The sequence below is a fragment of the Calypte anna genome, chromosome 7, assembly GCF_003957555.1.
Source record: "Calypte anna isolate BGI_N300 chromosome 7, bCalAnn1_v1.p, whole genome shotgun sequence".
NCBI classification, from domain to species: Eukaryota; Metazoa; Chordata; class Aves; order Apodiformes; family Trochilidae; genus Calypte; species Calypte anna.
In genome coordinates this window covers 13,569,755-13,595,843 of record NC_044253.1, presented here as the reverse complement: position 1 = coordinate 13,595,843, position 26,089 = coordinate 13,569,755, and the positions used below count along the sequence as shown (strand labels likewise).

Below are 26,089 nucleotides of genomic sequence, written 5' to 3'. Positions count from 1 at the left end.
GTCTGCTCTGGACCAAATGAACTGGTCCTGCTCCAAGCAGCTCAGTGAGCTGAGACAAGGTCTCGAACTAGATAAAAAAGTTCTAGAAATCCCTCTGGCAGCAGAACTATGAGAAAGGCAGAACAGGGCACAGGAACCTATGGAAAAAAGGAAGGTGCTGATGTCTCCAGCTGTTTACCTTAGGAAGGTCTGCTCAGTGCATTAGATGGTAATGATGAACTGAAAAAAAAAAGGGTTGGTTATGTGTGAATCATAACGTGAGATTCTGTTCCCAGCTCTGCCCCTCCATTTTCACAAGGGTCAAGGCAATTCATCCATTTCCTCCTGTATAAAAGCTGGGATTAACAACATTTATTAATTTACCTTAGAGTTACGGAAATGATTAGTTAATATCTGTGTGGTAATGTTAATATGTCAAATGGGCAATAAAGACTAAGTATGCTTCCCACCTCCATCAAGAGGCAGCTCACACCCACCTGTAATATATGAAATATGCATTTAACATTTTAAAGCTTCCTTCATAAATCACTCCCATTTGTCAAGAGCAGCCCTGATGCATTCTTGAAGAGGCTTACAGGCAGACATACAAAGCCCCCAGATGCAGACACCAAAGCAATACTTGAACAGTCAAGCAGGAATTTTAGGTTTTTACAAAATTTGCTGCTGTCATAATACAGTTTGAGAGGTAGGAAGAAAATAACCTACCATTTTGGGGGCTATAACCCTGAACTTCATCATACTGAAGATACTATTCCCCTCCTGTATGTGTCATTATTTTGGGAAGGTTTGGGGGTGTTTTCAACACACACACAAAAAAAAAAAAAAAAAAAAAAAAAAAAAAAAAAAGGGGGAGAAATTACATTCAAATTCCGTATTGTGTAAAATACCATTGATCTTGCATGAAATCAACCTTTGCTTATGTTTCATCATTACAGAATTCATTTTATGGCTAACCAGATAATAAAATAAATAAATAAATAGTTATAATGCAGTAGCCTTCCATCCAGACAAAGCTTCCTATATATTGTCCCTAAACTACTTTTGCTTTAATGAAACCATTATTACCAGCCATAGTCTAAGCGCAATTAATGTAAATGCCATGAAGATTCTACCCATATTTTTTCCACAACTTAATTAGGATGGTGAGAGTTTTAATAGCTCTGCACCTCTTTCCCCTAAATGAAGAAAATCTCATTGTCCTTGTAATTTTTATTTTCATTACAACAGTGGCATGAGAGAGGGATTAGGTCTGTAATGAGCCTTTTGAATCAACAGCCCTGTGAACTTGCTGAGGCACTGTAGTGAGAAATGTGCATTAGCTGGGCTTTGGCCTTTACAAATTAGCAAAAATTCAGCATGGACACTTTCTCCCCTTCATTTTCACATTATGTTTTTAAATTCAGGATGTTGAAAAAGTGGGAGAAAACAGTCACAATAGAATCTGCATCAAAGAATGGCATCCACTATGGCTGGTGTCCTCTAATGTCCTTTTTTCCTTTTGTGTCTTAAGACTACTGGATCAAAGATTTTCAGTCTCATTAAGCTAAAACTATGTATTAAGTATCTTCTTGCCATTGCATTTTATTTATGCATTCTTAGAGATAAATTTCCTCATATAGCTGCAAAAGCACTGGCCAAGAGCAGGACTAAAAAAATGCGGGGGTTTATAATTAATGATAACTTTTGCCCCTTGTCAGTAGTTCACATTGGGGCAGAACCTTTAATTCACAATAGAAATCTGTAGGATTTTATCTGTATGATTTATTATCTGTCAAACTAACTACAAACCAATAGGGGATATAAGGAACAGAATGAAGAAATTCAGCTTTTTTGATCTTAAAAGCAAGCCACTGGAAATATCAGCCACTAAGGACCTCAAAGTGAGAGTTCGTCTTACAGCACGACCTGTCAAATCACACAAACTGAGTTTTTTCCCCCATACACCATTTCTGGTTAATTTTACTGAATCAGAACACATACAAGGCCTCAATTTTCTGCCTAAACTCCAAGCCTAAAAGCTACTTTTACATTCTAATAGTGCTTCAGCATCTCAAATACTAAGGAAAACTATGTATAAAGCCTCTGACTACACCTGTTCATGTTATGAATATTCATATTTTATTGTTTACAATCATATTAAAAGACATGTGTAAATGAAATTAGGTATGAACAGAGATAAAGACATGGGGAATGTGCCTGAAAACAAAAAAACAGAATACATTCCAACAGGAGAAATGCCTTTGTTCTTCTCCAGTCATTCTTCCATGTATGCATGTTCAAGAACCACTAACAGCAAAGATGCTTAAAAGCAGATTTTAATCTTCAAATAATTTCTGCATCTAGAAAGAACAAGCTTCACCTCAGCAGTAAAGACAAGCTGACAAGGGTGTCCCTGGGGCATGGCTGATGCTGATTTTTGTGATGAAATTTTCCACAAGGAAATTACCAGGGAGCAGCATGACAGCTGCCAATCAGGCCAGAGCCAGACACCTGTGCCTCCAGTCCTTCCTTTGCTGTGCCAGTCTCTATATACAAGGGCAGGGCCCATCTTCAGAAATTTAATCCTGACTACTGAAAAGATGAAGTAGCAGGATAAAACATGCAGGAATTCAAAGTAGGGTTACAACTAATATATGCAAAGACACAAGCCTGTGAGGCTTTTAAATCCATGCAAGGTCACAGTCTTCACACATAGCCCTGGGTAAAGCTACTCCAACAGGATCCCACCATGGCAAAAACCAAAGGTGGGCTTCGGAGGCTTGCCTGCCTCTTCTCCCTGAACTACCTTCACAATCCCAAATGGGCTTCCAACGTGAAAAACATTTTGTTTGCATATAAATTACAATAAAGAACCTTTTTGAAGTAAAGAAAACTTAGGGATAGTGGCTAATAAATCTCCCCATGTTTCCACATTGTCCCAAATGGACAGGTTGTTTCCTTAGGTCTGTTGTTAGTCCAGCACCTCATTACAACTTCAGCAACCTCTGGGTTACATCCATATTTTCACTCTTTTCTCTAGGTCCCTGGAAAAAGCCTGTGTTCCCATTAGGGCAACACTGCTGATTACTGCTGATTACTGCTGATTACTGCTCTTCTAGTGGCCTGTGGTATTTGCAGATACAGGACTGTCCTTCTCCAGCAGGTTCTCCACCTGCTCATCCCCCTCCTTCCCTCTGCTCCAGCCAGCTCAGACTTGCTGCAGGGAAGAGACCTCCCCTCTCTTCCCTCCTCCAGGGTGCCGAGTCAGGACAACAAGCAGCCTTCAGCACTGCAGTCAAGCCACACTTTACAGATGAGAAAAATCATTCATGTTTCTCCTTTAAGATTTGGAAGTTCACTGTTTTCAGGAAATGTGGTAGAATCTGAAAGGCCTAACAATGAACGTGATCTAAAGTGGCCTAAAAATGAAAGATGAAATGATACAGCTGCTGGCAGTTGTTTCGCAATTGTTTCCAAGCACAAAGTCTGTATCAGGAGAAACAGGTTTTAATCAAGGAAAAATGTTTTTCTATTGAGGAAAGGTCTCAGAAATGTAATTACCACACTTACCCATTTACCCTGATAAAGGCTTCCCAAGCAGTAAGATACAGCCTGACATGATCATCTCATTTTTCCCAAGGCTTGAGATTATGTCCTAATGTGGAATTTAATGTCTAAAGAAGGTGGTTTATGGAGCTTTCTGAATAGGAGATTGGTGTTCTGCTGCCCTCTGAAAAGGAGACAGTGTATTTTAGAACAACAGCACTTACTCCCTGTCAAGGGATAAGAGTAATATGAGGAAAATGTTGTGCTGAAGGCAGGCAGTATTTAAAATAAAATGAAAGGTTTTATCTCCCATATATTGTAATCAAGTCTGCAGGAACCTTGCTTTTAATTTTAGATAGTTAAAATAATAATTAAATGTTCTATGATAATTAAAAGTTTAAAAAAAAAAAAAAAGAGATGGATTCATATGATCTCAGACATCTAAAAAGTTCCTTTAACAAAGCATCTGTCTAAGCATTGGTAATGAGATAAACGCCAGTTCTCAAACACATTTTTTGAGTACTGTAACTTGTCAGAGCAGCCAGTGCTAGCCAGACGTCTAACAAGAAAGACACAAACACAAGGTCTTTTCTTGAAGGTACTCTTCACATAAAGCAGAAAAGAAGGTAAATCATATTGTTTACATGTACGGGGACATTGCTTCTGAGATTCAGACCTAAATATTTATTTGCATAGTAACAGGCATTGGTGTGTGCACACAGAGAGCCCCACAAGGCTGCTCAGTTTGTGTGTACAGAGAGAGGAGGTTCAGACCCCTCAGGAGAAGGGTAGGGCCCTGGACAACATCCCCAGCAGACCACGAGACCCCTCCTCAGCACACCTGCTGTATGGCAAACAAGTGCTCAGAATAGGGAAAACACAAACACCTAATCCCTCTCAAGTCTCCCTTCCAGGAAAACACTCCCCCAGGGCCAGGCCCCCTTCCTCTTCCATGCAAAAGCAAAGCCAACAGAAATCACACCAGAATCTCAGCTCTAAGCATTCACCACTGGATGTTTTTACTGGGGATACTTAATGATGCCAAATGAAACTGATTTGCAGTGTTTCTAACACATTACAGTTTAATTAATGATATCACCTCTCTGGTCAAGCTTTTATCAATCACAATTCAATTAATTCAGTTTGTAGCTATCTACATAGGAGTTCTTCATGAGCTGATGTATTAGTCATGAACAAAGTATACATTTGTATGGGGAGAGCAAACATTTCCAAGAAATAATAAACTCTGTTAGAAGGCAGGATCAGTACTTGAGATGTATTCAGCAAGGCGGCTGTAAAGACTGCTCCTTTTTTCTGCATTTATTTTTCCACAGTAGACTTCATGATAACCTGCAAGTTAAGATTTTTCTAGCTGGCTGCTCACATACTGATTTTGAATCTGGAAATCGCTAGACCTCTTGCTTCATACAGCTTATTGCCAGTGATTTTCTAGTGTGTATATTTATTCTGAAATGCATGGAAGCTGAGAAAAATCCAAAGTGCCCTTCTGCGTCCAGTCTCCACAGCACTGACAACAGTAAAACCATAGTTTCCTTTGGCAGCAAACCTAAATTAATGTAACCTGGAACATACCCAGGAAAACGATATTAGTAGCACCAAAATACAGGTCTGATGGAATCATTCTTCTGATTCTAGAAATGTTTTTGAATCTCCCGTCCATTGCATTTCTCACCCCCGCTGTCAACAAGGGACCAATTTTTTTAAAAATCCACTTGTTTTGTCAAAGGTGAGTGTATTCCTTCTGGGTATCAAAGTAAATGAATAAATCTTCTGCCAAGGTCCAGGGCTGGTTTTGCAGTGGTTTTTATTTGAAAGCAGAAGTGATATGAAAGAGACTTGAAAACATGGAAAAAAATACCTGCAGCCTGAAGGAAAAAAATAAATCCCTTCACCTGAAATACTGCTGAGTGGTATTTATGGACAGTTCCTGGAAGCAGTGGCCTGCAGACCAACTGTGGCTCTCTACTCCAGCAATACAGTAATAGTATTTTCCTTGATATTATTTCCAGTGAATGCTAACATTTCTCTTAATATGCTGCCCTGCAGAAGGTGTTTGAAAAACCTTCAGAAATAGGTTTTCTTTCACCCTAGATGGAGTGCAACACAGAACTCAATCCACAACTAAAGCCAGACAGTGTCAGAAATAGTCTCTCCTCTCATGAAAAATGCAAATTGAAGTTAAATGTCTACATGGATATAAATATATGGAGAACTGTAATGTGAGCACTCTTGCACTGTTCAGGAGGCAACATCCAACATATACAAATAAGTGTGAGAGGAGAAAAAAAAAACAATTTTTTTGCAGCCATAGGAGAATTTCTGCTGAACATACCTTGGAGCCCAGAGCCACCTCATAATTTGGACCTTTCCTCTGGCACTCTTCCAAAGCAACCCTGTCCCTGATGCACATCATACTCCAATCCCTTCTGTATTTAATGTGTAGTGCCTCTATCATTCCCTAAAACTACTGTTATTTTGGCCTTGTTTGTTCTAAGGGACCTTTGTGATTCATATGATAGGAGTGAAGATTTAACTAAACTCCAATAGGATAATGTCATCTTTAGATCATGCTCATTATAATTCATAAGTACTTCTCCACTTGACAGCTTTTCGGTTTTAGTTTCAATCTTATGCTAGTTTTTTTTCTTGAGAGCCCTTTTCAATTTTCCACATTGCTAATAGACCCTGAGGTGAAGCTAAAAATCATTTGGGCTTCTTGAAAGGATCAATAATTTTTGTGTGCCATGCATTTTAAAATACACAGCATTGCTGACACAAACGCTGACCCTGCACTGATAAATATAACACGTTAAATCGTGTCAGAAGCTTCCACACATTTAAAAAAAAACAAAAAATGTTCAATAACTACCTGCAATTCCACATGCAGATAGCAGTGTTAAGTATATTAGAGACCAAAAAAAGGTTTGAAATAAAGTTATAGTTAGATTGATTGAGTAAATTCTCTGCCAAACAATACAATTTTCTCTGTGGCCTGGCTCATGGGAGAGATGATATGGAGCTAAAAGGTCTAACAGTTTTACTACTTTTAGGTTAATACCACAAAAACTGATGGAAGGAAGTTCATTCAGCTTTCCCTGTCACTCATCCATGCAGTCAAGGATATCTGATCAAATTCTTAGATGTGCTGTATTCCAACAGTTAGCTCAATAAATTATTCATTCAGCACCATGCAGAGCAAATTATATTGTAGGTGGACAGAATTTTTGCTCACATCCACTTACAAGACAAGCAGAGGCTATAAATGAAAGAAAGGGAAGGAAAGGATCTCTAACAGAGATCTCTGGTTTTCTCATTTTAATGCTTCTGAAGAAATCGCTTATGGAGCACATCAGGGCTGACAAACGGAGCGCTACTGTGCCAGTGTCTGTTTAAGCCTTGCCAAGAGCTGCTGTCTCACTCAACACATGTTTAAGCCTCTAACAGACTGAATAGAGGTGCATGTTTCTCAAAGAGAGCAAGTGTTGAAGTAGCATTAACTAGAACATACAGCAAATGTGGCTTTACCTGAAGAGTCCTCTCATTGATAAATGAGGATTGAAGCACATGGAAGGAGAAAAACATAGCAAATAGATTCTTATGTTGTTTTTTTCCCCAAAATATGCTCAATTCTTTACCTCTGCCCACCCTACTACCATTTCCAATATAATTTAGACTGCCTCACCAACTCCCAGCACCTATGATTTCCAGCCTTAATTTTCCTTTTCTGCTGCTGTATTCTTGAGCTCAAATAGGAAAGTGAGATTCAGCACCCTTGCTACAATTCCACAGGCAGGTTCTCTGTGAAGAAAATAACTATGTCAAATGTTGACATGTTAGTGCTTTGCATCCACTGGGTTAGATCTTGCCTATCCAGCTTTCAGCAGAGCAGGGCACAGTCAGTTGTATTTGGACGTCTGAATTTCACCACGGTTAAAAAGATTTTTTTCTAACTAAAAATGCTAAACTAGAGAAAGCTGTAATGAAAGTATCTAAATCTGGTCAAAAACCTTTCACAGAAATATTAATTCTGAATAATTTTTGTTTAGAAAGCTCTTAGAGAAAAAAGTATTCTATTTAAAGAGCAAAATATTTTTTAAAAATGGATGCTATAGTTCAATCCAAATGGAAATATCAAAACTTTCCACTGATTCAGAATTTTCATTTTGTTTTCCCTGTGTGGGGAAAAAGAAGGAAATAAGAAATAGGGCAAGAACTGTAACCCATAGGGTATATTTGGTCCAGATCATTTAGACAGGGCTGAACCAGACACATAAATTAAGTCATCTCAGTGTGAATATCTACCCAAAACACTTTTGCCTTGCCATCAGGTGGGGAAACTCATTGCCCTTTTCCCCCAGCTTTTCTAGCCTCCCAAACAACCAGACACACCAACCCCTGCCTTGTTAGAGGTTTTCTGCATGCTGTAAGGGAAAGCTAGGTTTCAGATTTCAAGCCAGAAGCCCTTCCCCATCCAGGTGTGCACCTGTGTGCTGGTGCTGGGAGGAGACCTCTGGGTGGCCGAAAAAGCAGCTCCCAGGTGGGAAACACACAGATACTTCCCACCTGGCTTAGCTGGAAAAGGGCATCACTGGGGTTATGCCTAAATTGGGCTGGGAGCAAGGGTGGAAGGACTTGACCCACTCTTATCATACCAAACGATGCACATAGGTGGTATTAATTGGAAGGTTATGAGCTACTTTGAGACCCACTTAGCCCACAATTAACAGTAATTCTACTCTCCCTCCCAAGGAGGGTGCTATAACCCTTCATTAATCTGACTGACAGCTCTTGTTCTCCCTCCTGATTTAGATAAAATTTGAAGTAAAATATCAGATTAACCTATGGCACACACGAGTAATTTTTCCAGTCTGTGAAGGGAATCTTACTTCACCTCTGCAGAAGTCCAAGTAAACACACTGTGGCTTGCCTTCCTCTGGCTGCATATTTCTTTTGCCTAAGCTGTTCTTCTGCAGCAAGTCTAAGTTGTTGCTCCAAAGTTTTAGGAAGCATGCCTTTAATAACTCCCACATATACTCCTCACTCACTGTGCTGCTACCCTCTCATCAAATCCACTTTCTTTCATCATTGTTTCTGAGCTCATTATTCAACATTTAGCTGAACTGAACTGCATTTACCATTCATTAGGTATTTTTGAACCAGAGGTGATCATATGATCCAATACTTCTTAAATTTCTTTGTAGCTTGTTATATGCTATGTTCCCATGGTTTAGTGGTATGTTTAAATTTGGCTTTGAATACCATCATTGGGAGCAATTTGTATGAATAGCACAAATTGCAAGACACGAAAGATAATGCAGAGCAGCAATAGGAATCTTACAGCATCACCTGATCAGGCCAGCATGCTAAAATGATGACAAATCTCCAGTCACTTTGGTGATACAAGGCTGAATCCACTACCTGATAAATCATGTTTGAGTCCACTGCTACTACCAGGCTAAATGGCAGAGAATTCTAGCCTCATGATAGGCAGGAGAGACAGTAAAATAAATGTTACAGAATAGAGGAGGAAAAACTCTGCCTAATTTTCTCAAGTTTTTTTGAATGGTACATTTCCATTTGAATTGAAATTTTCATTTTTATGTTAAAAAATTGAAACAGGTTTTGAAGTGAAAAATAATCATCATGTCTTTCCTTCCTGCTTCTCTATTTCTCTCCCTCCAAACGGAGAGACTAATTTTCTTTTTAAACTACTCCAGCTCTGAGAAAATTACAAAGATAAGAAATGAAAAAGGGGAGGGAAGGAAAGCAAAGAAATAAAGGGAGTAGAAAAGGAAGCCTAACTGTTTGGCTCTTTGAACTAATAATAAAACTAAACAAGAAGCCTCCTTTTTATTAACAAATCAAGCTCATTTCTCAGTAGCAAATCTTTTCTTTCAAACTATAAAACCTTTACATATAAGAATACTTTGAGACCCACTTAGCCCACTTCTCCAGTGGGACTTTGTACATAGCATAAATAATTACTTCTGTGCAGCTCTTTTGCTGCATACACTCCGTCTTTTAATGGCTTTTGGAGCCCATGTCCCTGTGAAAAGGTAAAAGGAGATTTCTAACTCTTTCTCCTTCACATCTCCACTTATCTCTACCCGAGACAGTTCTCAGCAAGAAGTCACCAGAATCCATGTTTTATTTTCAAACAACATTTAACATTCAAAGGTAAACTTCATCCTTCTGATCAGTTTTCTACCAGGATAAATATTGCTCTGAGAGCCATTGTGTTGTGGATATCTTCAGCTCCAGTCATGGACTCTGAAACCAGGACCCATCTATAGAGAAATTATGGTCTCCTGGATCTGCAGCTCCATACACTTCATACTAACATGAAGTAGCCTCCTTCCCTCATTCTCCAAGAGCCATGGAAGTCCCAGTTTGCATTTCATACTGAAAACTATACTAAATACTATAGTTAAACTATAGTTAAAAGTATTTAACTAGTTAAAACTATAGTTAAACACTATACAGGAAAAAAATATTCGAGCTTTCCTATTGAGTGCCTTCTGTAATTCAGATGGCAGATAGTTGAGCTGCTCTGCCAGCTGACTTACTAGAAAAAAGTATAGGAAACCCTGGCAACATGCTGTTTTCTGCTTTCTAGAACTGGCAGACAGGAGGATACCACTGGCTTCATGTCCCACTTTAAGTCATTCCTGGCATGGTCAATGAGCCAAGACACACGATACAGGACTAAGGTGAAATGAGGAAATGCCATATTAGAAATGCTACAAGAAGACATGTTTGAAAGAAGACTAACAGGAAAAATTTGTGGCAATTACTTCAGACACCAATTGAGAAGTATTCCCCTCATCATCCTGTGCTGGTATTTTTCTCAGTGACACATCTACACACAAACCACTGGAGGAGATGCCACAATGAAAGGCAAAATAAAGCAAGTAGATTTGTCTTATTGGCAGAGAGGAGTCCTGTGCAGCTCCCCGTGGAGTATGCAAGGTAATGAGATTAGGGATGAAAAATAAGATACTGTATAAACCCAGAAAAGCAAGCACAAGAGACACCTGAGGGTAGTTGTGGATCATTCCACTTAAGCCCTGTGTTTGCCAACAAGAAGAAGCAAAGTAAGCCATAGGATATTTACAACCTGTATATATGGATATAGCACACAGTAGGGCTCTGGCACAGAGCCTCCAAAGTGCTGTTTCAGGGCTCTTGCTTGTTCTTTGATGTACAGTGTGTCAATGTGTTGGTGTAGGCACATGTGTGCTTATGAATATTCATGCAAATCTGCTTGTTTCATATTGTATTTTCACTATTTTGCTGTAGTAACTACGTCTCCATGATGCAGGAAGAAAAACTGTGGTTTTTTTCAATATGATGGCTCAAATATTTGTATCTGTTCATTTTCCTTAATAGTCAACTTTCTATTCTTGGCAATTGCATATTTGTAACCATGCTTCATTATCAGAAATACAATTTTTATATTCACCTTCATACATACGATACAATATACTAAATATTTACCTTACAACAGCTCCCAATGGAAAAGAAAAACAAACAAACAAGCAAACAAAAAAAATCCCACCACAGCATATTTCATAGAAGAAGCTAGTTACATCTAAGGAGAAAAAAAAAAATCCTGTCCTTCTGTGAAAATTTTATCTTGAATGCTTGTTTGCTGTCATTCCATTCTCCTCCCACTTCATTTTAAAACAGAACTTAAGCTGAATTAATAACTGTTTGCCAAATAAGATAGGTTGTGATTCTGAACATTGGAAGATAAAAGGAGCCATATAGATACGAAATTCAGTAAACTGATTAACTTCAATGGTAGGTCAAAACATTCCATGAAAAGTCTTCTGTTGCTTGACTGGGTCAGCATTTTTGAGGAGGAAAAACAAGATTTAAGCACTATCAAGCCGCTGTTCTCAATTCTGAAAAGTATGCAGCAGGATCCAGCAGAATCTGGGGCATAAAACAAGTTGGCAGCTTGCTCCAGCCTGCACAAGAAAGACCTCTATTTTGTTAATAATGTCATTGTCAAGTAATTTAAAATCCTTATTACTGCATAAGAAAATCATAAAGTTTTCACAGAGAGGATAAGTCTGTAGATAGCATATTTATACAATAGATTTAACTACAGAATGTTCTTAAACACTGTAATCCCACAAATTCAAAATTTAGCACCTGAACTTTTCAGATGAGATGCTAAATGAGACAAGGTCAAAAGAAAGACTCAGTCTCTGCTTCACAAAGAGGCAGATGGAGAAATGTAAAAAACCTCTCCAGTCTCTAGAGAAGCATGTTGTTGTTCTCTTAGCATGGTACAGGCTTTTAATATTTTGGGGGTATGAATAGCTGAAAACTGCCACATAACATATATATATTTATTTGTAAGTACATATTTGCATATAAACATGTACATACATATACCTGAAGTGTGGATAATTATCTGTGTATGTTTCTATACATATTATACCTGTGTGCAAAAACAAAAGCATACAAAGGAAATGGGGATTATCTTTGAATACCAGGTTCTACAAGGTTTTGGACCTTATGACTTATAAGAAAGGACTTTCCAGAGCCAAACAATCAATGGATATAGCAGAGTTCTGCTAGACTGAAGCAGATAAAACAGACTCTGCTGTCTGAGCTGCTTGTTCAGCATGAACATAAGCAAACTTGATGTGCTGTTTCAAATAAAACTATGTATTTTCCTCTCCTCTAACAAAGGCTTTGTCTCTGTTTGGAAGGTGACTTTTCTAAAATCGGAATGTTCATGGTGCTTTTCATTATTGTATAAAAATACTCCCCATTTCTCCTATCTTCACATCAATTTCCACCATAAACCAAAACTTCTCATCTTACCACCTCTAACAGCAGAGAGGCAAGATTGTACCTATCAGCATGACGTGGAGTGTTTCAAAACTGTATATAATCTTGAGGAAGAAGTAGCAAGATTGGGGCAGGCTGGACTGCAGAAAGCCAGGGGAGTCTATGGTGGTAAAGCCCAAAGGACACAGAGGACACTGATACTGCACTTAAAGTGATGAGAATTAGATTGGGGGAGGAAAAGCAGCTCTCCATTTGGTTTCTTTGAGACACAGATCAGGCATTGAATCAGAGGGGTGAACGGAACAAGCAAAAGGAAACAAGAAAAAGAAAAAAGAAACAGGTCAGTACTGGCAGTGTGACAAGTTGAAACCTTGTGAGGGACCCCACTAAATGCTGGAGACAGAAATGAGAGTACATGGCCTGCAGGAAGGGCCTTCAGAATCCATCTCCTAACTAGACAGAGAAGCAGGCTCTTGAGCAGAGGGCTCAGAAAGTTCTTGGGTAACTCATGCTGCCCCTTTTTAGGCAACTTTTTTGGTATTCTTAAAGTGGGACATGGTATTCTTAAAATGAGTCTACCCCTCACAACACAGAAAAATATCTATGCATTAATTGTTTGGTAAAACAAGAAGAGTTCTATCACAGCAGATTCCTTTAGCCCATCATAGTTTTTTCTTGGTATTGCATAGCATCAGGTGCTCACTAGACACCATTAAATGATGAATGACAGAAAGTCAAAAATCAGAAAAATTCTTGGAAAGTAATGCAAGGGTAAAATTCCTAATAACTCGTCTTCCAAAAAAATTCTAAATGTTTATAAATTAAACAGAATATTGAAACTAAAATCTAATTATTCCATACCCAAAAGGAAAGAGTTTGATGAAGGCAATAATAAAAAGTGGAAACAAATGGATTTCATCTGGTAACTGTAAAGAAATGGGTTTCTGTAAAAACAACAACAAGGAGCAAAGAACTGAAATTACACACATGTGCAACTTTCTATTAAAATGTTCTATACAGGTAAATGCACGCACAGAAGTCAGTAGAAAGTTCGGGACATACATATTCAAGACAAATAGTCTGGAATAGTCATCAGAATTTAGGAGCAGCATATCTTGAAGATTTATATCTCATCACCAGACCTGAGCATTCTCTGATTTCAAGGTGAAGAAATCAACATTTAGATCACAGAAAAAAAAAAAAATCCCCTAAATAAGGGGGAAGAGGGAGAATTAATTTTAATCAGTTCTACATACTTTTTGATATTCAGAGTCTATTAGGAAGTATAAATACTTTTCCTCCTTCTGGCTTCTGATCCTGTTTTCTGGAACATTTGGATTCAGTGAGCAGAGAGAATGCTCATTTCAGTTCATCCTGTTTACCATTGCTGAAGTACCCAATCATTTTTCTACATGATATGCTTAGAAATAAATCCTCTGGACTCTGAAACACATTTATACTGTAAAAATTAACCTCAATAGTCCTATTAGAGATCTTAGCCATTTGTTTTTCAAACTGCAAAGGCAAGTATTTAAATGTTAAAGAGAGTATCGGTAACAGAAACATGTGATCTGAAATACAATTTCCCCTAAGACTCTTTCTTAGAAACAGCACTAGATGCACTTTCTCACTTGTTCTTTCATCAGAACTGACCAACAACCTTAGAAAACTACTCAGCTGTTTCTAGAAGACATCCATCTGAGACAAATCCGTTACTGATCTGTAAATTACCAGTGCTTTTCTGTATTCAGAATGGTCTTTTCTATTACCTTAATTGTTCAACAGACCCTTGATACTACCACCATTTCAATATTTGAGAGACTCAGCTTTTAATCTAGCTGAACTGATACCACAACACCTAAGTAGCTTGATGTTACAGCCTGCCAGATCGCAGGTCTTTGATGAGCTGGGATAATTGAAATTGGCCTCCCTAGAAAAAGAAATAAAGGACAAAGCCAGAAAAGAGCAACAGCAAATAGCAGACATTGCTGACTTGCTGTCAGGAGGGGGAAGGCTGACAACAGTGATTAGTGCAGATGGGAAGACCCAAACTGGTGAGGGAGGTGGTCCTGCTTTCCTGTTTGCTGTTCAATGAGCAGCCAACAATTTTCCAGGGCTCTGGCAGAGATAAAATAGATGTGACTTATTATTCTGAATTCCCACAAATCTTTTAATTAAATCTTTCCTTCCCCCCAGGGAAGCTTAATCAAAGAACCAACCCATCAAATTAGTGACTTAACATAAGCAGATGTGCCCTAAGCCTTGTTCATTTGCATAGATGATGACTGTTTCACTTTGCTTTGATCTTCTTGGTCACTTCAGTATATGGCGTGAGGCCATGTGTTCTGTGCTGTTTATTCATAACACACCAAGTATAAGCACAAAATTTATTTGCTAGTAAATGTAAGAATACTGCAGGAAGAAGTTCTTAATCACTCAACAAAACTATCATGGAGTGGGATAATCATATGGTTGCATTTGGCTTTAAACATACTATTATTAGCCTCAGTCTTTCTCTTTGGTACTCTTGCTTCATTCAAGAATAGCTACAATGAAACAAATGGACTTACTGATTAATGTAGTGCTTTGGCATACCATGAATGACTCCCACCTTCCTTCACGTATTTACCCTCAAAAGGAGTTTACAGACATGTGAAGGAGGAGGGTTTTTCCATCACCAGTATTTCCTAGTTGAAGAAAATCTACAGTTATACATAGACTGTAGATATTTAAGAAGAACTAAACTGTGCTACCTTCAATATCAGCTGACAAGGTTTCTTCAAATTAGTTAAGGGCTACTCAAAAAAACACTTAATTCTTTAAAGGTTGGAGGATTGGTTTACTAGTTCCAGACCAGTCTAGCTATTTTCATCAAACTAGCTATTTCCTCAAAGACATCAAAAACTGCCACCACTCATTGACACACTTAGAAATATGCTGAAGAAATAGACAATGCATTTGTATTCATATGTACTCTTCAGAGCAGGGACTTTACCATTATCACCACTGGCATGAAAATATCTTCCTACCAGGATGAAGACCTTGTGCTTCATACTTGCTAACATAGAAAACCTATCCTGAAGGAGTCTAAATCAATTACCCTTCACTGTGCATCTTATGGAAGAGAAGAACAGGCATTTCCAGCTGTGAACTGTTTTTCTCCCTGCCTGAACACTGAATTAAGTGCCTGTCTTGGAATTTACAAAGCTTAGCTAGAACATGATTTTATAGATTTGCTCTAAATTTCCTCTAAGCTAAGATTACAGTTCTCCTTAATGTAAGAAATAAAAGGGAATAACCCTCCTCTTATGCAGTTCTTTCGGCAATCTCAGGACAGCACTTTATAGACACATTAAACTGGTTATTATTCTTTAACTTAACATGAATGCACCTTTTCTATCACACAATTTTAATTTAGCATCAGTGCAGGACTCAGCACAACCTTATATGCACTTGTTGGGAGAAACAAGTTAGCTCTACCCACATGCTACACAGAAATTACTGGAAGAGCTCAATGCTACAAGAAAAAAATAATTGTTTTGTTTCCTTGGCTCACAGACAATAAGGCCATAGTTCTCACATTGAAAACTGCATAATTGTAGATTTACACAAAGATCCTCAAAGTCGATGCATACAGATCCCTGTGGAAGTCACTAGGGAAAGCCAGCACAATCACAATGCATTACAGACTCCATTATTTCTTGGTGCAGTCAGTACTTTCAGAGGAAGCGTGCTAACAGCATTATTGCTTATATTAAGTTATTGCCCAGCATAAGGGCCTCTTCCTCCAAACCCTGTTTTAAGGTGTAAGTCTGTATACACTAGAACAGATGAACATTTAGCCCAAATGAGATAAATCATGTAAACTCAAGCTGAAAGCAATCTAACGATGCCCGTGAAAATTTTCAAAAAAGCCAAGTATCAAACCTTAGCCTTTCAAGTTTAAAGATGGAACCTCTTCTGTAATGACCACACTGTCATCCTCACACTTTGGGGTTGTTATGTTAATTTTCTTATGCAACATTTTTCAGTGCAACAGCAAAACAGATAATTGCACTTGTATTTATGGTGCTTCCATGTAAAGTCTGTTAGAATTGTGACCTCGGTGCCTGTGCTAATTAGATATAGTTGCAAAAAAACAGGCACTATAAATCAGATTTTACTAAGGTTAGGGGCTGAAGGTTGGCCTGGGTAGGAGGAAAATCTGTTCTGTTTTAGCTCTGACTCATTGTCTGCTTGCAATCAGCGAAAGGCTGTCAAATCAGGACTTCCTTATTTAATTCACACAAGTCATGGATGTCCAGACACAATGAAAGAATTGGTGGGGTTTAGATCAGGCCTGTCAGAGCAGGTGATATAACATGTATTTGCTGTGAAATAGGATGAGTCACAGAGGCTGGTACCTCCTTCCATAAGCAAAAGTGGAAAATGACATCATTTAGTGAGCAGATCTTTTTTCTATCTATCCTGCTGAGGTCTCAAGAAAGTAGGCCACATCTTTCACATTGGTTGACCTTGCCCAACAAAGCCAACTGCAGCTCCTTAGCAAAAGCACAGATGAAAAGCACATCTCTTTTGCTTGTCTGAACCCAAAAATGTTTGGGCTTTTGCAAATATGAATATAGGTGTGTAAAGAAGACTGCAATCCAAGCTCACAATGCTGCAATAAATAGACTGCTCCGACTCTTGCACAGCCTCTATGGAGGAGGTCCCAGGGAACAGTACCAGCTACCAGATGTAGATTTTAAGAGAGGAGTTTATAACTTCAAAGAAATCTAATGTTATAGTTAAAAAGTCTGAGTCATTTAGGGAATTTTGGAACTCGGGAATGACTGACAGTACTAGTTTTTGGCCCAATTCCATTCATCCTTTACTTCTCATAATACCCAATATTCCAGCCTATAAACTTCACATAAATGGCACAGCCAAACTCTTACATATTTAGTGGCTTTCCTAGAGCACAGAAATCATACAGTAGCTCGCCACCAGGAAACTGAGACAGAAAACAAAAACGACTCAATGCATTTCTTCAGAGCAGCCAGCTAGAGATGGGGAAAAAAGTGGGATTTAATTTTTTTAAGTAGACCTGTGAGAGCTTTTGTACATTTTCATGAGCAACCTCATGTACCTAATATTACTAGCAAAAAGCTAGCTGTATGTTATCCAAGCTGGAAGAAGCTTTCATGTCTATCCAGGAGCACCAGCAACGTGAGCTCATACCTTCCAGGCAGAAGGCAACCAGGAACAGCCTCGGTCTATCAGCTTTTCAGAGCATTTAAGTAATGTGTGTATAAAAATATTATTGCAATGTAATCTCAATAGTGGCTAGTATTCACCTCAACAGGAGGACCCAGGAAACAGAACAAATGTTGGTAAAAAAATGCAAAGAAAAATGCAAAAGTGTGCAATTACTGTGTTGTCAGTAAGTTGGATACAAGGTTGGCATAGAATATGAAAAAAGGGCAGGCCAATGCTCTCTCATATGATATGCTCCAAAGAAGCATCAACCATCAGGAAAATTAATAGATCTTCATACTGACAGGCACAAACACATCTTGTATTGCATATATTACCAGACAAGTTTTAAGGAAAATAAACTTCAGAGGAGAACAATAGCAAGGATTTACACACTGGATTAACTGACTTCTGAAATTCAAATACGAGTCATTCCCTTCATTTTCAGGAAGATTAGACCAGGTCCTAAATTAACTGAGCATGTACAAGAATACAGTGAATAACTGTCCAAGAATAATGAGTATTAATATTATATATAAGATGAACTCTGCACTTAAGAAGCAGAGCTGGGAAAAGGGAATTTGATAATCTATAAATATTTGAATGCTGCAAGCTACAGCTGATTAAAATTCATCAAATTTTCATTTTCTTTTCTAAACAAACAATCTCTGTGAAAAACACCATAACTGTTTAATCTTGCTATGGATTGCTGGAGGAGGTTCTTCCTCTAAAATCAAAATGCAAAGCATTCTGATAGAAAAGTTAAAAATAGTAACAAAAACCAACCCCCCTAAATTTTGGGGGGCAGGTATGAAAAAACCCAACCGCACTGTTCTTTCTGTGTAAGGTTTCTCCCTCCTTGCCTGTTTAGTGTCTAGATAATCAGCTGCACCAAGAGTACAGCAGCCTAGTGGTAAAATGCCCACCTAGGATCCAATACATTCAAGTTCAAATTCTTTTTACAGAGACTTCCTAAGTAGTTTTAGACAGAACAGGTTAGCTCCTCTGAAGCACCAGTCCCCATAGAGGTGCCAGGGCTCCCCTTCCTGCTGACAGATCTCCTCTGAGATTATCTGAGTATGCAGCATCCTGCATGTTCCAGAGCACCTGCTCTGACTAGGAGAGTGGCCCTGACTCTTACAGCTATTAAAAAATCACTAGCATGGCTCATAGAGGTCGTTTCCTTAGAAACTTATTTAGAATAGTTGTGCACAGTTGTTCCCAAGGCCAGCTTTAAAGGACCATAGTCTGTGAACTGAAGTTTCCCCTCAATTTTTTCCTGCTGTTTCTGGTGTGTTTAGCTTACCCTCTGCACTATGGGGAACAAGTGGTCCCTAGTTTTGGGCAGGCATTCTTCATAATCTATTAAATATTTAGGCTTTCATATAGTATGTAATGCTGTTAACTTGTTTGACTTAAATTATAGCCCACTGGCAAATCAAATTAAAGAAGATTTGAGCAAATCTACCTTTTAAAACAAAAGCTGGTTTTCCCCACGTTTAGCCATTTGTGGGATTAACTTTTTTAATGGGTTCTTATGTGCACAGTTTGTTTTCAGGGATACTAGAAGCGGATGAATTATTCATCCAGGGAAAAAACTGCAACACGCATTTTCATAACAAATTTAGTCCTTTTTCTCCTCTTTGTAAATCAATCCTGATTACTGAAAATGAATATGTTACTCCTAACAGTTCAGTGATGACTCACTTGGACCATTAATTCAGACCTCCTCAATGAGTGCATTAGGAAGCTGCCACTAGTAATGGGAAATTCCAAGAAGATCCTCTATGACCTCATGCCTTAAACTGCAAAGAACAGAATCTCCTGCTCCTTTCCTTATGTATAACATTATAGACACATTAGATATTGTCCTTTAAAAAGAAAAAATGACATTTTCCCTCCTTTTGCAGTGAAGAATTTGCATGGAGGGAAGGAAAAAAATGGCCTTATTAATGCTTGGTAGGTTAGTTTTATGACCCAGAAGGAGAACAGAGAGCAATGGCTCATAGTACCTACATCAGAATTGGGGGCAATTTAAGCCCAAACATATAGAGATATCACTGAACTAATCTGGGAATGACTACAGCTATGTCACTGGTGATCAAGGTATTTGTCTCTGTTCCTGGGGCTGCTGATGAGCTGTCATCAGTGAAGAGCCACTGTCATCGAGGAACAATGCCTCACCGTTTAGAGCAGAAGTAAATGGAACTTGTCAATTCTTATCCATGCAGCAAAGCATTTATCAACTCCTTATTGCCCAGCTGGGAACAAAGAGAGGATTCTACCCATTTGAAAATTATTATTATTATTTACTACCATATTGGCAACACAGTGCACTGAATAGTTTTAGAGGTAAAATTTATACTCCAGAATTCCTAGGGGTCAACACTCAATCCTCCTTAGTACACACAATAAAACAGAGAATGAAAATGCACACATCTATTTCCTTTCCAGGCCGAGTCTTACTGTGCCACACTGGTTAATATGGAATAGCATTCTGCTTCATGCACTGGAACTCTATGCTAAACTATAAGCACCAGTGTCAAAAGAGAGGTGTTCTCCAGAATGCTACCAGAGATATTCTTTAGGATAAAAATTGTAGAAAACAGTACTCTAATATCAGTTTAGTATGGTAAATAGGCAGGTTCATACAGACCTCCACTACTTTATTCAAAACCTGTGTTGATAATCTCTGAGCACAAATCTCTATAGAAAATGGACCAAGTCATCAGAGTTCCAGCACGTTTGTAAAAATGTAGAGGAGCTACTATCACACAGAGTCAAAATACAGAGAGAAGAATAGGGGTTCCTCTCCCAGAATAACAATCAGGCAAGATCCTTCATGAAATTTACAAATGGCTTCATGATATCTCGTTTTATTTATCTCTTCTTTTATTTTGGAGCAAATTCCAGCTCAAATCTGAAATATTTTCTACATATCCCTTTAGAAAGACAGATCACCATACTATGAACTACAAATTACTTTTTGTAACTCCTTCACAGAGCAGATAATTAAAACTAAAAATAAATCAATGTTTTGGCATCTCCTTTTTCCTCCACACTCTATATTGCATTGTTTTCATCATTTAAAACATCGTCAGTTGCACCAATCCAGTGAACAGATGGCATTATCAGCCCACAAGAATTTGCACGGGGCAATTAGAAAACGCAGAGATAAGATTAATACAAGGAAATAAATTATCAATGATATCAGCTTAGCACTGTGTACAAAAATTTTCTTGTTTTCCCCTGACTCTACAGAGACTTGCTAATAGGTCTACTGATGCTTCCCACTTTATCAGTGATGTATTCAAAGCCTTAAAGAATTTCCTGTAACTTCAAACCTTTATTACATCAGGATTACACTACTCTCGTCCCCTCTTTTCTTTGTGTCAGTAGAGGGAGCTTAGTGCAGACTGAATAAAGCCAGTCCATGTCTCTTAAAGACAATTTACTGACAGAAGAAAGAAAATATTCATGCAGATCTACCTGTTCTTTTGCATCCTTCCATCCTGCATAGACCAGGAAGAAATTTGTCCAGCAAGAACCCCATCATAAATACACAATGTAAATGTGGCCCTTGTATGAGTATGACAGCAGCAGTCTGAAAAAGTGAATGTACTGGATGTACTGGACTAGAATAATTTTACCCCAGTTCTGGGAGTAGGAAAACCCTGAAGAGTCCTAGATTATCTAAAAAGCAACACAAAAAAAACACAAGCAAAAAAACCAAACCAAAAAACCCCTCACAGCAGGTTACCTGGCACCATGAAGTGCTGGTTTTTTCCCATTCTAATCTCTCCCAGAGCAGGGGGGCTAAGACAGTTATTCCAATTTAGCAAATGAGCTGAAACCTGTCACATTTATAGAAAATGCATTTTGGGGGATAAAAATAAATAGATGCCATCCCACACTTCCACTGCCTTTAGATTGCTTTCATTTCGGTATTCTGCTGCCCGAACTCCACTTGCTTCAAATAGAAGCACGAAAAAGGAGAGGGAGAGGAAGAGGAAAAGGAGAGTAATTTATAGATTTAAAAACAAATATATATAGGAGCACAAATATGAATATGATCTTACAACAGATTATGGGACATGAGTGCACCATATGGGATCAACTCAGTTGACCCTAAAGGATTTATTTTTCATATTTAAATGTATAATCAATGTGGAAACATATCTCCAGGCTTACTTATGATTTGCTGCCTTGGTTTCTTTTGATAAAATAATTATTATAGTTATTAAAAACCATTCAACAGTCCTACACTCACTATGGTGCTGGCAGAAGCTTGCAGTTGCCATGTGCTGACAGCTTCACTAGTCTGTTGTTCCACCCAGAATCACCACATTTTCCACTTGAAGTCTATGCTTTGTAACATGCACTTCTGAAAACAATTTGTTCTTGCTGTTAATTTATATGAGAAATCCTTCTGCATTTGCACTACACTAAGAGAAAAAAAAAAAATAAAAATGCCAACAATGTATTTGACACTGCAATGATAATAACCCTAGATTAATTCCTGCAGGCTGGCAATTCCATCTGCCTAGTGGATGCAGAATCCAATGACCCTTGCAGTCCATGGAAAGACTACCTGTAAGACTGATCCAAACCCAAGGAGTACTAGTGGAATCAGACTAATATTAATATTAGATAATGACAGACATGCAAAAGTCAGTCCCTCAGACTTTTCCGCAGCAGGAATCTCATTCACAGCTTTTCTCTCAGGAAATATCATGATTCTGTACCGTTTCTTTAGTGCTGCATCTAAAAGCTTGAAGACTTTTGTATATGGTTTTCTCCTTCTACAAAACTAAAAGGAGGAAAGCAGGCCTAGATACTAGTCTCTTGTACAGAATGCTTCAGTACCGGAGCCAGAGAAAAAGCCAGATATGTCTGGTCCACTTTACTCAGCCTGTAAGCAAATAAACCATAGACAGAAATCAAATGATCAATATTATACTTATTTCAGAACTCTTCAAAACTTGGCATTTCTGACCACATGGGTAGAAAGGTCAGCATTTAACAGACCTCTTGCCTTTGCCACTGTTGACCTGTCAGCTCTCATTCATGTTATTTCAAATCCTATATACACCTACTGATCTTGATGGCCTCAAGTATCTGGAGTCAAATTTTCTCCTGTGAGTTTTCACTTATACTTGTCTGACTTCTGCAGAATTACCATCAATTTGGATCACTGCAAATGAGGACTAAAAATCACAGTCAATGCTTTTGTTGCCTTAAGCTGCCTTTTAAAAAAAGAGGTCTCATTGTCCAAAAAAACTGTATGTTTTCTTCAAATCCAAAAGGATTGCTTTTTTCTATTTTACAATAGAAACACAGTAACACAATACCTATCTTTTACCTGAATAGAGTTACTAAGGACCATCTACTGTAAGGCCACATCTAAATCTACTTCAGAGCAGTGGATGACACACTGAGAATAGATTTCAGTAAGAAGTTCAATTGGAGATCTGATTCTACTATACACCGAATTTCTGCAGCTTTGACTGGCAGTCATGACTGGGTTTAAGGGGAAGGTTTGAGAGTCTCATGATCAGATAACAAGTGCTACTGATCTGGATAATAAATCCTGGTGATTCTGTAGGAGGAAGAGGAAGCTCCTTCTGGGATTAGAAACATAATTTCTGAGAATAACTTGTGCGACAGGAGTGAGAAGGTGCTGGTTCTCCAGGTGGTGTTGTAATCGGCTACATACATCTGGCCACTGGTTTATATCGGTCTGAGAAAAATCAGTCAAGAAAGATATAAATAAGAGGGGGAGCATAATGCCTAAAATAACAATAGGAAAAAATTCAGAGATACATGACACCAGATGAAGTGGAGGACCTCAGACACACTCCTGAGGTTCTTTGATTCTTTTCTGCAGCTGCAGACTAGTCCGGAACTGCAAGATCAAAGCAGCTGGGGAAAACCTAAGTTAATTTCTCTTCAGATATTTTCACTATTTCCCCCTCCCTCGAACTTTAAAATGGAAGAAGAAAAAAACTGCATTAAAAAACTGGAAATCTAGGCTTGTAAAAGGTACTGATGTTTACAGATCATAGAATACACAGCTAAAGGGCAATTAATTTGTTATATAGCAGGGAAAGCTTTGTGTCTCCTTGCCTACATGATGAATGTACAAGTTTTAGTTCCCCAAGGTATCATATGCAATCCATTTCCATTGTTACATATATGGCTATTTCTTCATTTTCTAGTAATTGGTATCCTAGGGAGAAATTCTATTGCCACTCTAGTTACATAATATAATAAATTATTAGAAAAAACTAAGTGGGAGGAATTCTTATGTTTTATTAGCATTTGGTAATTTTGATCTTTATAATGATGTCTACTGACCCCTAGCCTGTAGCTGTGTTTCAAAGCACTTTCTTCAGCAATTCTTTGTTTAATTAAAAACTATTATCAAAGAGGAAACTGGAACCAAGTATCTTGGTAGAGGGGAAGGATTTTTACTTAGTCGGGATTTTCACTTTACCGAAACCAAGTAAATGAGAAGGGAATTATTTTTTAAGAGTTTCTTATTTAGAAACAAGGAAAAAACCCTCAAATTAATGTCATGTTAGGTATTAGGAAAAAACCTAAGTAAGCTGTGTTCTTCCTTCCAGAAGCATAGTACATTTCCACTGTAAATGCTGTCCCCAGTTCTGTTCTCATTTGCAAAAGCTGTCAGAAACAAGCCTGCTGTAGCCTGTAAATACCAGCACAGGCATCTGAATGAAGTTCCTTATGCCAAAGTGTTCAGACTGAGGAAGGAATAGAAAAAATGCTTTTCTATTGGCACTTGGGGTTTCAAACAGAAGGATCTTAGGTTCCAACAGTGACCAGTGCTGAAGGTTCCTATTTGTGAAATTTCTCCTTTCGGAAAGTTTACTGGGTACCTGGGAGCGCAGTAATCCTTAAAAGCAAAGGTATTTTTATGTAGCTATTTAAATATACTTCAAGATACTACTTATAAGCACATAACGTTCAACATTTTTGCTCATACATAAGCTTTCTTAGTCCCATACGGAATGAGCACAGCTTCCCTGAGCTCCAACATACAGAGATGATTTATTTAAGAAGGTGATGAATTTTCATACTGGATGCAATTATTGAGGTCCGTGCACGCACACGGATATCTTCACATGCGAATCTAATGAGGTTTCTAGGGAACTTGTAGCTATTACAGATTCACAGGCTCCTTCACTTGCCTCCTGGGAAAGCACTTACAGCTGATTCCATGCTAATTCATTGCTCAATGAATAAGTAAAATCTGTACAGTATAATAAAACCATTGATCATTATGTTTTAAAAAGATTCACTCCTAAATATTTAGTAAACAGTGTGTATTCAATGGAAATGTTTATTGGCACTGGGAAATTAAACTGTCACCCGTGAAATAGTAAAACTCATTACTGTAGAGTTTCTTTTTAAGTGTTGGGAATTAACTTTATGAGTGCATCAGTAATGGCAAGACTCAGCCTTAAATCGCCAGCCATTTAGTATTCGTGCACAATATTGAAACATCTTAACCGTAATTTAATTAAATTGAAAAAAATAAATAGTTGGGGGGGGGAAAATTAAGAAAAAAGTTCACCGCCTTCACCACTGGGCTCCCTCGGAAGCAGTCGGCAAGCGGGCAGGAGGGGCGGGCACCGCCGGCATCGCACATCAGCCTCGGGCACCGGGCCGGGAGCGGGGCCGCCCCGCGCCGCCGGCGGGGCAACAGCGCCCTCTAGCGCCCACCGCGCCCCGACGGGCACCGCCCGCCCCGCTCCGCCCGACGGACCGCGCACCGCGGGGGAGGCCGCGCACCGCGGGGCCCCGCTCCCTGCGACATCGGCCGCCCCCGCCCCGTGCTGTCGCCGGTGAGCAGGTCACGGAGCATCCCTCCCTTCCTCCCTCCCTCCTCCGAGCTCCAGGGCTCACCCGGCACTGCAGGTACCGGCGGCACTGCCCTCGCCGGAGCGCCCGTAAAGCGGCGACACTGCAAAGCCCGGCGGGAGGGAGGCTCCCGCCCGCTGGCACCACCCTTAGGGCCAGTAGCGATACTGGGGAAACTTACGAGGGAATCTCCTGAGGAAGAGGAAGCCAACAGTGATTTCCCACCCGGGATGCTGCGGGGGGGCGGAATGGCGAGCACGCCTCGGGACCCAGCCGCGCCTGCGGGAACCGCCGGTACCCGCTGGGCCGGGTCGGGGGAGGCTTCCTGGTGCTACTAGCGCTGCTCCGCCAGGCTGGAGCGAGGCTGCGCCCGCAAGACCCTGGCAGCATCAGCTCATGCAGGAAGGAGCAGCCCTTCCAGCCCAGCAGGCAGAGGCGCACGGCTCCGGCCCCGTCCCAGCCGGCGGCGGGCAGCAGAGGCAGGGCCAGGAGTAGCGACACTGACCGCAAAAAAAGAAAAAAAAGAAAGAAAAAAAAAAATTTAAAATATGCGGCGAGCGGAAGGATAGAAAACCATGAGGGAAAATCTGCGAGCGGCTCGTTACAGGCTCTTAAG

General features: G+C 39.2%; 1 protein-coding gene across 1 annotated transcript in view; it reads right to left on the bottom strand.

Moving 5' to 3' along the window:
• Positions 1–25,254, bottom strand: part of CNTNAP5 (contactin associated protein like 5) — a 263,642-nt gene extending 238,388 nt beyond the window's left edge. The window contains exon 1 of the mRNA XM_030454114.1: positions 25,196–25,254. Coding sequence (XP_030309974.1) covers positions 25,196–25,254 — 59 coding nt within the window. The remainder of the gene's footprint in view (positions 1–25,195) is intronic.
• Between the last annotated feature and the right edge of the window lie 835 nt (positions 25,255–26,089).